The sequence below is a fragment of the Mytilus trossulus genome, unplaced genomic scaffold (genome assembly GCF_036588685.1).
Source record: "Mytilus trossulus isolate FHL-02 unplaced genomic scaffold, PNRI_Mtr1.1.1.hap1 h1tg000024l__unscaffolded, whole genome shotgun sequence".
Classification (NCBI taxonomy): Eukaryota; Metazoa; Mollusca; class Bivalvia; order Mytilida; family Mytilidae; genus Mytilus; species Mytilus trossulus.
The window spans coordinates 4,287,658-4,302,989 of NW_026963290.1; the positions used below are offsets into that span (position 1 = coordinate 4,287,658).

At 30.8% G+C, this 15,332-nt stretch overlaps 1 protein-coding gene and 1 long non-coding RNA gene across 2 annotated transcripts; both read right to left on the bottom strand.

Moving 5' to 3' along the window:
• Window positions 1-4,998: 4,998 nt before the first annotated feature.
• Window positions 4,999-9,798, bottom strand: LOC134699053 (uncharacterized). The gene is made up of 2 exons (XM_063560739.1): window positions 9,694-9,798; window positions 4,999-5,328 (listed from the first exon to the last, which is right to left on the bottom strand). Exons 1-2 carry the CDS (start codon window positions 9,796-9,798, stop codon window positions 4,999-5,001), a joined length of 435 nt encoding a protein of 144 aa, XP_063416809.1.
• A 2,990-nt stretch (window positions 9,799-12,788) lies between these two features.
• Window positions 12,789-14,708, bottom strand: LOC134698868 (uncharacterized). The gene is made up of 4 exons (XR_010103493.1): window positions 14,613-14,708; window positions 13,871-13,978; window positions 13,468-13,488; window positions 12,789-12,860 (listed from the first exon to the last, which is right to left on the bottom strand). It is a non-coding gene; the product is annotated as an uncharacterized LOC134698868 (long non-coding RNA).
• Between the last annotated feature and the right edge of the window lie 624 nt (window positions 14,709-15,332).

The following is a 15,332-nucleotide window of genomic DNA, read 5'->3' on the forward strand; positions in this document are numbered from 1 at the left end:
TCCGGGGTATATTATAAAGTGTATAATATTACAGTTTCTTAATCGAAGAGCATGATATCCAAATATACTCTTACCAAATATTGTAGCACTCTCGATTAATGTAGTTATTTGCACCTGTCGAAAGTTTAAGTTTTGTTGGTTTATATTTTTTATATGAAAAAGTGTTCAGATGAGATATATTTCATACCGATGTTAGCTGCAATTAAATTGACAACGATGATCTATTTTTGTCAGGAATGTATATTTGGACTTTTTGAATTCATATTTTTTATGATTTTTTTCTCCTTTAATAAACAATTATCTGTTTTCATGAATATGTATTTTATTTATTTATATTGCAACGTTTGACACGCCGTAACCTTTAACGAAATAAAATTGAATGGATGGTGTACATCTTATTTTATAAACCAATTTCCTTATTAAATGTATTGAATAACTATCCAATTAAGGACACATTTTTGTAATATTTCAAGCCGGAAGGTATCGTTGTTTGAAAGAAATTTGGAAATCTGCAAGCAATTTCCTTGAAAACAATATCATTTAATGTAAAAAGCTTGGAAAGGACATGTCCTTTTTTTTGGTTTATTACATCAGAGGAAAATATATAAAATAATGGATAACATTACAGTTTCTCAGTGGAACGACGTCGACATGATGACAAAAACTCTTATACCAAACATTGTCATACTTTCGATCTACATCGTACTTGGAACATGTGGAAATGTTTTAGTTTTGTTAGTTTATTCTTTCCAAATGAAAGAACCATCAGATGAAAGATATTTCATACCGATTTTAGCTGCTTATGACTTGATAGCAACAATATACTGTGGCGTTTACATGATTATTCAATGTCTAAACCAAGTTACATTTACTCACAATTTTTTGTGTAAAACGACACAGTTCTTTGTCGGATTAACAACATTTGTTCCAGTTCTATTATTAGTTATAGTTGCAGTACAGAGGTATATAAAAGTGTGTTTGCCTCTGAAACGAGAGCTATCGCTTCATGTTAAGAGAACTGCGTTGATGATAACAATAGTTATGTCATCTTTAGTTGCATTGCCGATACCGTTTGTTTACGGTTCTGTTCAATTTCATAGCCTCACTACTGGGATTAAGGGAACACGTTGTGGTAAATTAAAAGAAGGTCACCAATTAGAAAGGGCTGTTTATGCCATTGTTATAGGTATTCTTGCTGTTGCAACAGTAACAACACTTATTGTATTATACTCATTAATTGGATGTAGAGTCTTTCGTCAATTAAAGAGGAACAAATGCGAATGTAGTAGAGTAGAATTCAGAAATTCGAAATCAAAAACTGACGAAGGTGGCGAATCGACAACCGGAAAAAGTTGTGATGATCAGAATGATATCACTTCCGATCTAGATACCAAACTGTCAAATTCAAGTAAAGAACAGCGGTTGGAAATCAAATCCCAAACAACTCTATCGCAACTCGTTGGATCCAAAAGAAGACAAAAGGATAATCGTCGATTAACTCACAAATTGTCGATTATGTTTTTTATTATAACGTTGGTTTTTCTATTTAGTTATTTACCGATAGTGATGTTGCTTCTGGTTGAAGGTTTAAACAAAGATTTTTGGGAGAAAATGTCAAACACAGAAAGACCGTTATTCATGTTTTTATATCATATGTTTATAATTAATAATATCGTGAATCCTGTTATATACGCTTTCATGGATATTAAGTTCCGTGAAGAAGCGACATATTTCCTAAATCGTATTTTTCAATTCAAATTTGATTGTAAATTATAAACAACGAAATATAAAAGAGGGACGAAAGATACCAAAGGGACAGTCTAACTCATAAAACTAAAACAAACTGACAACGCCATGGCTAAAAATAAAAAAGGCAAACAGAAAAACAATAGTACACATGACACAACATAGAAAACTAAAGAATAAGCAACACGAACCCCATCAAAATTAGGGATGACCTCAGAACTTTCAAACATTATTACAAAGCATGACATGACTGTATTATGACCAATAAAGATAGGGCCACACGAATGCATTTGCTGATGATCTTCTTCGGCCTTTCTCTTTGTTTGTAGGGGATAGAATGGCTCGTTATCTATCTCTATTCAAGTAATAAATTATTCATCGTAAGGTGCAAAGAAAGTGCAAGACAGAACCTATGATAGATTCATTTATTGATTTTTAAAGGATTGAGTTAGGGAAGACTTTCTGACCTAGAAAATATCAAACTTTTAATCGATGGAGTGAACTTAAGGGTGTCAATCTTAAGTTTTCTATTAAGTGTTTTGAGGATTTGTTTGTCTTTTCGTCGTTGTTAATGACTTTTTCTTCATATAATTTCACTTATTGAAAGAAATGAAGCACGGATTACATTTTGTTTGTTCGTTGGTATATCTATTACAGATTGAGTAGATTAACGCTAGTAAATAAAGCAATTATAATCTGCACGACACTTAATCTTCCTTTTATCAGTGTGCATGTCTAATTATTTTAAATTACAAATCATAAGTCTATAAACTAGCTACGAAACAGGAGAATAGGTCGACAAGGCTCGTTTTTCTTTCAGTTTCTTAAGCTAATCAAATATTTTTTATATTTCCCTACACCGTAAGAATTTTTAAATAATATATCTCCTGCCATCTTATTTAATATAAATTGATGTGCACCATGGTTGTCTTCTTATTTATATTGTTGCTGTATTTCCCGTGTGTTTGGTGTGTATAGGCATCACCGATGAGTTCTTCTTAGAAAAAACTCGCGTCTGCAGGCGTCTAATTTCCCCTGGAGTTTGGTATTGTTGTTATTTTACGTTTAACAATAAGATTGTGGAGTAATTTCGAGAGTGTTCCTTATTTTGTGTGCTAGATATAAGTAATAATTTGTTGATATTGACCATTTGAGGTGTTCAAATTCCAATCAAGGCATAACTTTACCAATATAGAGATGTAGGACAATAATGATTGTCCCTAATATTTTATAAACAGTGTATTTGCATTCAAATATCGCAGATCAAATTTATTCGTTCATAGAGTATCACTATATAAATTAACTATAAAATTATGTAATTATATTAAGGCAGCATGGAAAATAAGATGTCAAATTCTTACTTAACTTTGTATGATGGGTTGTTTTCTGCTGTTTATTATTGTGTCATATATGTAATATATGTTTTGATTTCCATAGCATGTAGATGCTTTTTGCAAATAAATAAATTCATTCATTCATTCAATATACGTTTTTGATTGAGTTAAGACTGCCAATTGATATTTTACCGTGTGTTTTTCTATGTAGTGATATTATGCTATTGTTTCAGAAAAAGGGAGAAGGTTTGAATCCGTCAAAACGTTTTTAAATCCCCCTGGAAATGTTTGCACCTGTTCTTAGTCAGGAATCTGATGTACAGTAGTTGTCGTTTGTTTATGTAATTTATACGTGTTTCTAGAATTAGAATCCTGTTTGAATGGTTTTACACTAGTAATTTTGGGGTCCTTTATAGCTTTTTGTTTGGTGTGAGCCAATGCTCCGTGTTGAAGGCCTTACATTGACCTATAATGGTTTACTTTTATAAGTTGTTATTTGGATGGAGAGTTGTCTCTTTGGCACTCACACCACATCTTCCTATATCTATCAAACTATTGCTTAAAGTATGCATTCACGAATTTCAACTACATCTTGAATAAAGGCCTTTTGTAACTTTGAAATGAAGAACAACAATCAGAGCGCTGTCTTTCGTGTTTGTTTTTTTCTTGTATGCGTATTAATGCTGTTATATATCCTTTTTTGCCATCTTAAAACTACCGGTAGCTCCATTCTCGGGCATACAGACGATTTGCGAAAACATTTTGGTTCATATGCATGGTGACCTAAAGTTGCTTTTATTCAAGCCATTACGTCTCTGGTGGGTAGTTGTATCTTTGGCAATCATACCAGATCTTACTTTTTTCATATTAAATTTTTAAGGATCATGTAGGGTGGCAGATATAATATGGTCAAGGTATGGCTATATATATCTTACTCCTAATTCAATTTCATATTATGGAATGATTCGAACTATCTTTTCTTTTCTTTCTTATATTCCTTTTCATTGGAAGAACGAATGACCCTATCTGGTATATAAATGGTAATGTTTAACACATTATAGTATGATCTGTTTTGTTTCGAAATATTTAATTTGAATATTTATGTATGTTTGCATCATATATTTAAATATCTTTTTAAATCCCGTTTTGATTACTAGTATCTGTCTTCTTTTAAATTTGGAAGTATTTTTATGTTACGATATGTACAGTAGCCCCAATAACTGTGACATAACAAAACCAATTTATTCAATTGATAAGACTGTTTCCTTATTGATGCATCAGTCTGTTTATTTATTGAAACTTATATCAAATTGAAATGTAAATTCTTAATAAAAGAGAAATACAGGTACAAATGTGAAATTATAAACACTGAATATAATTATTCATAAACAAACAATCCAGAGAATGCAGAGTGGTAGTTTCTAAGGCATCGATAGTCTGTACTACCTCTGTTTTAAATTCGAAAGATTTTTGAATAACAGAACATAATAATTTTTTTCTGAATGTAAAGTTACAGTTATATTGCAAGATGTTGATTCTTCTAGTATTGTAGAATTTTATATGCACAAATCCTGTCATTTCCTTACTTCGGTTTCTAATGCGAAGAATTCGATTTTCTGGAATGGTTGCTTTATGATGTGTGTATTCAACTCAATATAAATTGACTCAAGAGTTTCTGATTTGTAGTCGGACGTTGGACGACAAAGGATCACTAAAGGTTGAAAATAGATAAAACAGTTTCCATTTTGGCTAGATGGAGAAAACGAATAGTATCCGGTTCACAAAATTAAAAATTATGATACAGTTAAAATCAATGCTATGCTTACACATACGATTTTTGATTTAACTAATGAACATTCTATATTATGAAAGTTAAACAGTATCTTTCAGAACAATGCATTGCAATGTTATATCATATCTACTTAATGTCCATGACTAAGGACCTATCTGGTCTTTTCATAGGTTCTTGTCTGACACCGGCATACCATTTTTCTCCTTCGTGTAAACTTTTATTTCTACTTTTTGTATCCCATGCATGTTTCTGTGGGGAATTAAAATAGTTTCTCTCAACTTCAGGATACCACATTTTTTCTTCCGAATATACAGTGTTTTTCATTCCTAGTTTTCGGTTGTTTTTAGATGGAGAAACATTGTTGTAATTTTTAGTATCCCTTTGGTCTGTTATTTTGTTGATGGATTTATTCGATTTGACAATTCTGTTGTAACAAGTTGCTATTATCTGGGACACCTGCAAGAATATAAAGGACATATACAAAAAATAGGAGATGTTGTATGATTGCCAATAAGACAACTCAAAAGTGGTAAGTAATTATAGGCAATCGTACGGCCTTCAATAATGAGAAAAATCCATACCGTATAGTATAGAATGCGGCGGGGTTTAACATTCAGACAGGATATAGTTATGATACTGTTTTCATGTTATTAAGGATTGCATATTTTGGTATCAATATTGATTCACTCATAGGGTCTTTGCATCGGAAATAAACACATTTATTCTAAAACCAGTTGTTGGCATGATACGGGTTATGTTTTTTTCATATATTTTATGATGGTATGATACTAAACCCCTAACGGGAGGGAGTGTACTTGATTTTCATATGATGAAGACATAATCTCTCAATCAATTTAGTTGAGATCTGGAGCTGGCATGTCAGTAGCTGCTAGTAGTCCTTTGTTAATTTATGTATCATTGTCATTTTGCTTAGTTTCTTTTGTTACCTATTCTGACTTCGGACTCGGACTCGGACTTAGTCTTGAATGTTTTTAATTTTAGTTAATTTATTTGTTTTGGAGTTCGGTGTGACGTCCATTTTCTTTGAACTATTACACATTTTTGTAAGTAGCCAGCTGAGAACCACCTCCGAGTGCGGGATTTTCTCGCTGCGTTGAAGTCCCATTTGTGGCCTTCGACTGTTGTCTGCTCTTTTATCGTGTTGTTGGCTCTTTGACATATAACCCATTTCCATTCTCAATTTTATCATGCTTACAAGGGGTATTTGCTGAGTTGCAATATATAATGAATAACCATAAATTTGTCCTATAAGGATAGAAATAATTCATTGTGTTATTTTTAGACATGGTATTCCCTATCTGCCATTGCATTTGCTAGCAAATACCCCCGCACATGGAATTCCCTAATGACAAATACACCGGCAGAGAAAAGAACATTTCAATACATAGAAATTGGTGAAAAATACTATGTCTCTCATCCAAACAAAATACAGCATTATTACATACAAATGTAAGGTAGAATTAGAAAAAAAAATGTATCTAAGACTAAAATATCAAACAGTCCCCATCGAACATCCAATGGATTTAGTGTATAAACTTTTTGTAATTTATTAGAAAACTTATTATGATTTATGACATGGGAACATTAAATCGAGGTGTGTTATTCCATTACACATAATTATTTGATTTTTGATTTAAGGACTTGACCTTAAAGAACCTATGGATTAATATTATCTAATTTCTATAATATAAGAAAAGCGTATCTTTCTTTTTTCCGATTGAAAACTATGCTGTAAAATAAATATACATGTCGTAAATAAAATTACATTACACTTAAGAAAAACAAATTCAAACAATTAAGATATGCTGTTTCATAAATAGTAAGGACTTTCACTCAGTCAATACGTTATATATGAATCTGTTATATTATAATTGACAATCGGACTTCGTCCTCGGTCAATAGATGCATACCGCCGTTGTTATTGCTCCGACAGTCTCTTTGGACGTTATTCATATACATGTAGAAGCAAATGTAAATATATTTCATTGTGCTAAAGAAATTAAAGTGTTTTATTTTCTCGAAAGAACAATATTGTTTTTGTTTTATCTATGATGCGTTTTTAGTTAATTGTTAAATTATTTATTTTAAATTTTAACCTTCCTTCAATCAGAACTAATATATAACATACCTAACTTTATCAGTCCTATTCAGGACCGATAACTCTGTCGATGGATATTGGCGGGTATACAATGTTTTTGAAATTAGAGCAATTGTATTAAATGTCTCTGTTAAAATGTATCCAATAACATTTTTTTTTACAGAAGTTAAACTTGCAATATCGATTTATAAATAAGTAAAATATTGAATTAATAAAAATAAATGACAAAATCATATGCAATGAAATCTCGTTTAATTTTCTTTGAAAACAAAAATCTATTTCCATACACATCTGCCATCTTCAAAAATCCCGAAAAAAATCACTTTATCAATTCGAGTATATTTCGCCAGATATATGTTTTAATATTCTGAATCGATTTGCAAATTATTACTTTTATTTACGGAATTTGAGAAATGGAAGTACAAGTAGACATTTGGTCGCTAGATTTTAACAGTGAGTCAACGGGGACTGAAATAACGTGATTTACGAATATCCAAGGAGGTCATTTTTTTTCAAAAAATTAAACTGTCAGAATCAACATTTTTAGATATAAATACGTTCAAATACCAAGGATTGATTTGCAAAAGTTAAAAACAGGTCAAGTTGATGAGAAGATTACATTTTATTGAAGCACCTATGCAATTAAATGGGACAAAATAATTCAACATGGCGGCTCACTTTACGTCATCAAAGTCATGTGATGTCATACTTAGTTGGATATGCATTTCATTCCAAATATTTGCCCATGCATGAATCGGAGTGTCGTTTGTTTTAGAGGTTTTATTGCAGGTGTAATCTTTTCATCTTATTCATAATGTAATTCTATTAAATTCTTATTAGTTATACGTATTTTTCCTTTTGAAACGATTTCTTGCTCTACGGAATACTCGTTTTGTAGCTTTCCACCAACTCAGTAGTCAGTGTTGTGGTACTCATAAAAACGAAAACTTACCATGACATGAAAAAAACGCCCAAAAGGTAAATAACAGTCTTTAAAACACAACATAGAAAACTAAAGACTGTGCAACAAAACCGGAGTTGATGTCAGGTACTCCTGAAGGGTAAGCATCCTGGTCCAGCTTTTTTGGTAAATGAAGAAATTATAAAAACAAAACTCAGGGACATGTTAAAAAAATTAATGATGATATAGCTCCTTACGTATTCAGGTTTTATACACCCTTGGTTTTCAATTCAAATGTTTGGAATTGAGCGTTATTGATGAAAGTTAAGACAGAAAAGCGCTTCTGCTTTTTACATAGTGTTATTTTTATTTATTTATTATTTATTCATTTATAGCTATGAATTTATTTATAGTATTAAAAGCTTGATTTTTTTTGTGTTCTTGTGCAATCAAAATGTTGACTTTTATGTATAATTTTTTTTTTTGTAGAAACGTATCAACAATTACTCTCCGATTTAAAAGTTTTTAAATCCAAATGAAAATTTGATTAATGAGCAGAAAACTACAAGGTATCTGATGGTAAAATACCTTCATTAAGGTGGCTCGTGGGTACAAAAATTTTAGCAAAAAATTAAACCTTTATTTTTTTATTACAAATTTTATTTGTTACACTATTAGTTGTTACTTTATGATATGGTACAAAAACAACCCAAACAAATTTATTTGGTTTGGCCCCAGATGACTTTAAAAATTGAAAAAGCTCCAAATTATCTCCCTTTGGTGCAAAAATGCCATTTTTTGGCCTTAAATTTGAAATATCTTTTTTAACTCATCGGTGACCTATATTTGTTATTATTGTTTTCAAATAAGCTGTACATAAACTAAATAATTGTAAAATTTAAGCGATTTCTTATATTAGGTTATTTTTTTATTTCGATATTTCCTCTTTTCTCCTATTAGTTCAACAGAAAAAAAGGACATTAACAAAAATGTATGCTTCTTCCAGATGCAGATTTTAGCTTAAATGAACGGTGACCCTATTTTTTTATTTCATTTTTCTTTTAAGTATATGATAAATGTCATTTATGAAAAAATATAGCGAAATCCTATATTAGAAAAAAAAAATCATTTATACCAAGGAGCACCCTTAAACTAGATATCCCTTTTTTTTATATCTCTACTCGGTCAAGTGTAAACAACAAGAAATGAAAGCGTGTTTCTATGGAGCCGAAATATACAAATTTCACAAATATGATAATTTTAATTAAAATAAATTTTCAATTAATATATATAAGTTTTAAACATTCTTTACCCGTAGTGAATTTGGTTGAAGTGACCCGCTACTGTTTAACAAATAAACGTAGAATCTATTGATGACAGTCTCATTTACACTTTGTTATCGTACTGGCGTGTACTGTAGAAGCAGAAATTTTCGTGGGGGATTTAATTTCGTTTATTTCGTGGATAAAAAGTGTCCTTGGATCGAACATAAAAGGTGTGTAAAAGCCAATTAGTGTATGCAGGTTTAAACACTTGATAAGGGCTCACTGTTACCATTGAAATGCAATTATTGATTTTTCCCAAGGTGAAAGTTCAGATCAGTTTTTTTAAGTATTTGTCAAATATAAAGTGACATTTATATAACTATTTTCTAAACTTAAAAACCATGAAAATTAATCCCCACGAACTTACTTTTGGATACAAAACCACGAAATTTTAACCCCACGAAAATTAATGTTTATACAGTATTATAAAGTTTTTATTTTATATCTTATATGAAAATTTAGAAAGATAATATTACCTGAATCAGACATGTGATTGCAACAAGAGCTATAACAGGAGTTTGGTATGTATCTGCTGTCTCCCAGAACACGTCTATACAACCCTGCAACGGAAATCGGCACATGTAATAATATTTAAGTTTGTGAATAAAATAAGATGACACGTAAAAGTCATGGAAACAACATCCTTACGACATAAATAATCAGAGACACTAAAGGACCACTTACAATTATCAAACAATAATCAGTTGTCCTATATAATATGTCAAACTTATTTTTTAAGGGTTACAAAAATGTATCATCTATAATCGTGTATTCTATTAAAATATATAAAGAAAAAGGACACCAATTTCTTGGTACAAAAAAAACTAAAATTGTGCAGGTGATGTTATGATGTCTCTCTAAACAGCAGTTTGGGTAACGTTATGAACTTTTTTTCTTGTGTCGAAAGAATCAGTTTGTTTAATTTCCATTATAACTAGACCATACCCGCGACATCGCGGATTCATGACTGAATTAAAAAACCTACGCCTTATTTTTAGCCTGCCGATTTTTGGAATTTGTATCGTCATTTGGTAAAGTCACGCTGATTATAAGGTGTACAGTTATTTCCTGTATAATGACGAAGATCAGGTGTGATTGTTATCCGTGTTTATAGCAAATCCTGAATACACCGTTTGGTTGTGCGCATACCAGAGGTGGAACGTACAGATTAGGTAACAAGTATTAGGTAATTTTGTGACATATACTATTGGTATTGGTAGCGGATTCGACCCAGAACTTGTTGGTACGTATCGTTAATATTAATAATGTGGAAAACAAAAGGGCCTGGAATGGTGTAATTTTTAATCTTCACCATTGTCCTATATTATTTATACATAACATTAAATTCTGAGGGCAGTAAGTTGACTGAGCTTGCGCGAAAGCGTATAAGATACGGATCGATAACTGTCCCCTAATTTGGATATTTTCTCAAAAATTGGCGTTTTCTGTGGAAAAAAGATTGTTTTAAAGACAAATTTAGAAAGTACAAAACACCACATTTATATGTCATATCACAAATATTTCCGACTTTGTATGGTTTCATAGGAGTTGCGGCTCAATGAAATCGGTCTCTTCCTTTGGTAGAATGGATTATAGAATATAAACATCTTTACATCATTGGCTTCCCGTTATTTCTAACATATTTCATGTGCATTTGAAAACAAAATGTCACCAGTGATCGCATTGTGGAAAAGCAAAAACAAGTGAAGACGAATGCTAACGATGATTCGAGCAAGTTGGAGGTTCTCGTTTCCTTCATTATATATTCAAATTAATAAGATTTAATCATTAAGCATTAAATCAATTTAATAGATTAAGATTATCGTCTGCTAAACTAAGAGTTATCTTTTCTTTAATTTTGAAGGACTTGAGCGTCTTTCATTTACCTACATAATTTCGTAAGCGGTTTTCCCGCTTTTATTTGGTATAAAATTGCATGCTTTTCGCGATTTGTTCATTGCGTGATTTGAACTGAAGGAACACAAAACCCACCCTATCCCACCCTTGAGAATATTTTCTGCTCTCTGTTGTATATTTTCAGATATCGTTAAAGAAGCGTCATGGATTGGACAGAATATGAACTGAATATATTGATTTACTGAATGAATGAATTTATCACAGTTGGCGCCTGGTAGCCCAGTTGCCATTTGGAGAAAACATATGATGGTTGCCCTTCTATGTTTTTATCTTGGACACTAATGAGACATTGTCGATGAAGCAAATTCATAGGCCGGTTGTTATATAGTTGAACTGTCCTAATAAATCCATGACAAAAAATTGCCAAAATTCAAACTTACTATTTGTTTTATTTTTATTATGATTATTATTTAGTTTGTCTTCCAATTTATCTTCATTTGTATAACGAAGGTAATCTGGAGTCATTGGAAATATTACGAGTGATTTCAATGGATTTGGGTCATCTTTTATCTGGTATATTGAATTCCTAAATTTATATCTGTTGGTTTCTTTCGAATATTAAATAAAATAATTACACAATCTAGCGCTGAATGTTAAGACTGAAATTGTATTAATTTGTATTTTCTCTATGAAATATATAACTTGTTGTTGAGAAAGATTTTATGCACAAAAAAAGCTGATTGACGGTTTCGTTATGTACAGATTCAATCACAATTATGTGAAAATAATACTTGATAAATGTTGTGGGTCCGAAGCGCTTTTCCCTGTATTTATACCTTTATCAGGAACGCTCAAACCCACTCATCTATCCACCATGTCAATTATTTGGAATTTTATGTACATTTGTCAAAGTTCGTACTTTTCTTTGTCTCTGCTTCAATTTAATCTTAAAGATCAAATTTATTAGAAGGATGTTTTTCCGCAATTAAAATCTAATTTCGAAATTAGCGAAAACAAACCCTCATACACATTTCCGACTTGACAGTAGTTTTTAACATTTGTTTAAAGGGATTTGGTATTGATTGTATATCTGTATGAACATGATGAGGATCTGTTAAAATATTTTCAATACTTTTAAGTAATCTCGGACCGATTTGGATTTGCATATTGCATAGACACTTTTATATTGTTAAAAACGGTATGCTGATCTGTCAATGTTTGGTTGTGTTTTGTATGGTTGCCTTTGTCCCTCGAACAGATTCACTGAGTTATCTATAATTCGCATTTGTGGGTCTGTTATAAGTATTGCTGTTGTTTCTTTTTTTCTCTTTTTTTCTTTTCGGTTTTCATCTTCGTCGACATTTGCCATTATGTATTCCTAAAATCAAAGATATCCCGTGTCAACAGTTATACGTTACCTCAAAATAAGAGATTATAATAGCAAACGTTTTTAAAATGCCGGTGAAAAACAAACATTTACACTGTTATTTTAGAACTAAATGTTTCTTCTGTTATTGAAAAGGAAGGCCCATTGATGATGTATCAATTCATAAAATTAGCATGAGTATAATCTAAAATGGAAATTACATACCCTTTTATGAATATAATCTTTTTCTCTACAAGGTCCCTGAAAACCCAGCGGCTGAATTTCTATTGAATTGCAGCAAGCCACAGAAAAGTTGATTGCGGATGGCTGGATATAAGAATGTCTTGTTTGTCCCCATTTCTCATCAAAAGAATTCGACAACTTGAAATCTGTGTATCCATGAATTCCGCAACAGTTGAACTGAAACATTACATATATACTATGTGATAACCTTTCTGTGTAGTTCTATAACTTTACGACAGTCATCATTAAATTAATGCATATGTAAGTACTTACTCTAAATTGCAGGAGAAAAACGGCAATTGAATTAAATACTTAAAAAAATATCTTGCATAGTTTTCAATGAAACAGTAGTTTTTTTTCTATGAGTGGTTATAATTTATAACATTGCTCCGATTACAGACAGTTGCACTTTCAAAACATGCATTTAGCTGCTTTAATAAAAGTTGCATTCACTTTTGATTCATTTACGCAATGTATATAGAATTTTTTGAAACTCTCCCAATTTAAAGTTATATTTGTTTATATTCAAAATTTAGATAAGAACAGTTGGTCAAATTTATTTTCAAGTTATACAGGTATATTTGTTTTAATTTTTTATGTTGTTTCTTTATTTGTCAATTTAGAAGATAATCAAATACAAAAAGCCGACGGAAAACACACAACATTATATCCAAGCAAAAAAAAGAAGACTAATAATCAACGAAACACAACAAAAACGATAAAATCATGACAACAATCACTTTAAATGTAAAGCTTTAAATGATTTAAATGTTCAGGTTATAACCTTCCTTTAAAATCAAGTTTCCTAAAAGATCAAGCATATTTTTGCAATTTATTTTCTAATCAGTCTATTACTAGCATATAGCTCTAGGGGAATATGAAAAAAGTTATGAATTAACGCTTCCTAGTGCAATTGTTAATAAAATACTATAATAGAAAAGCCAAATTAGTTTCTATGGACGTTGCTTTATTTTATTTCATTCTATTAGTTAATAAAGACATAAATTAAGTAGTCTTATTTAGTCCAAATAAAGAATGACAAAGATCTTTAAATCAATAAAAAAAAATGTGGTTGAATATTAATAATATTAAACATCATACATGTAACATAGAAATAATAATGTCTTAATGCCAACATATGCTATCTTGAATTATTTTTATTGATTATGACTTTTGAAGATTTATACCTGCTGCATAAAAAGGTTCCATCCAATGCTAACAGGATCGTTTGATTGAAATCCTTTATAAGATTCATCTAAACTTTTGAAGAAGTGCTTAAATATAAGTTTATTCACCTGAAAGTAAAGCAAATTTAGTTCATAATATTAAAATTCGGGAACAGCGAAAAATAATCTTAAGACATAATTATGCTGGGTTCCAATTTGTTAGCACTTAAATTAGATGACAATTGAATAAAAAACTGTGGAAGTTTTTGTTGCGGGGTGCAGCCAGTAGATATTCAAAATCTAGAATTTGAAGGTAGATGTACAGATATTATGCAAAATATAAATAGTGTGGGTATGATATTGTAAACAGGCGAGGTCATACACTCGAAATAGTGTGGGTATGATATTGTAAACAGGCGAGGTCATACACTCGAAATAGTATGGGTATGATATTGTAAACAGGCGAGGTCATACACTCAAAATAGTGTGGGTATGATATTGTAAACAAGTCAAGTTTGTGAGTTAGAGACCCGGTTAACACATCAATAACCTCTAGAAAAAATGTGTTTAATCCTTATAATTCTTCAGCCAAAGATACGCGACTATTAATTTACATTATTACTTTGATGACTACTATATATATGTTCCATAAGAAACACAATGGAATGTCGTAACTAATGAGTACGCCACCATCTTAACTTTCTAAAAAACTTTAATAAATGTCCGATAAATGCAACAGAATCTAAAATGAAATATCACCTACCTTAAAAACTTCATTTTAATTAGATACTATCCGAATTTGAAGCGTACAAGTAAAGAAATAATCTCCAGTCTGAAAGTTTTCAATCGTATGACGTCGTGTTTGCCATGACGTAAATTCGCCAAATCATTCGTGAAATTTCCCAGAATTTTTTAAAAATTTTATTTTTATACATTTTCGAAGCTTTTATGCATTTCTTTCATTTCTTTTTTTTGTTATATATTTATTAGAATAGAAACAATTGTTATGCAATTGTTTTATAATCTAGACTTGCTGAAAATCCCAAATGATCCCTGCAAGATTGTGTTTCACGCATGAATAGATTACAAAAGTAGTTTCGGAAATATGGTTTATCGAAGTGTAAACCAAGAGAAAAATTCTAATTGACCAATCCAATTCAAGTATTTCTAGATATGCAAATAATATAAGAATTATTGATAAATAAACAAATGTATGCCGATAAAACAATATTTAAAGATATAAATACAGTGTTAAAGGAGTAGGGGCTATAAGGGCTATTTTTGGCCCCACCCCCAAATTTCATTTAATTTGTCATGTTGTATGTCTATACCATAGACCTTCTAAAAATAATTGAATTTTGGGTCTAGCTCGTTTATTCTGTTGCCTAGCAACCAATATAATGGCGGAGTTAAACTCATCAAATATGATTATTATACAGCTTTAATATATTTATATTTAAAATTGAACCTGTTTTAAGCATGT

Coding starts and splice junctions, on each gene's coding strand:
- LOC134699053 (XM_063560739.1), bottom strand. CDS start 9,798: ATGTGCCGATTTCCGTTGCAGGGTTGTATAGACGTGTTCTGGGAGACA. Junction 5,329..9,693: donor CAATCACATGTCTGATTCAG/GTAATATTATCT, acceptor ATATTCTTGCAG/GTGTCCCAGATAATAGCAAC.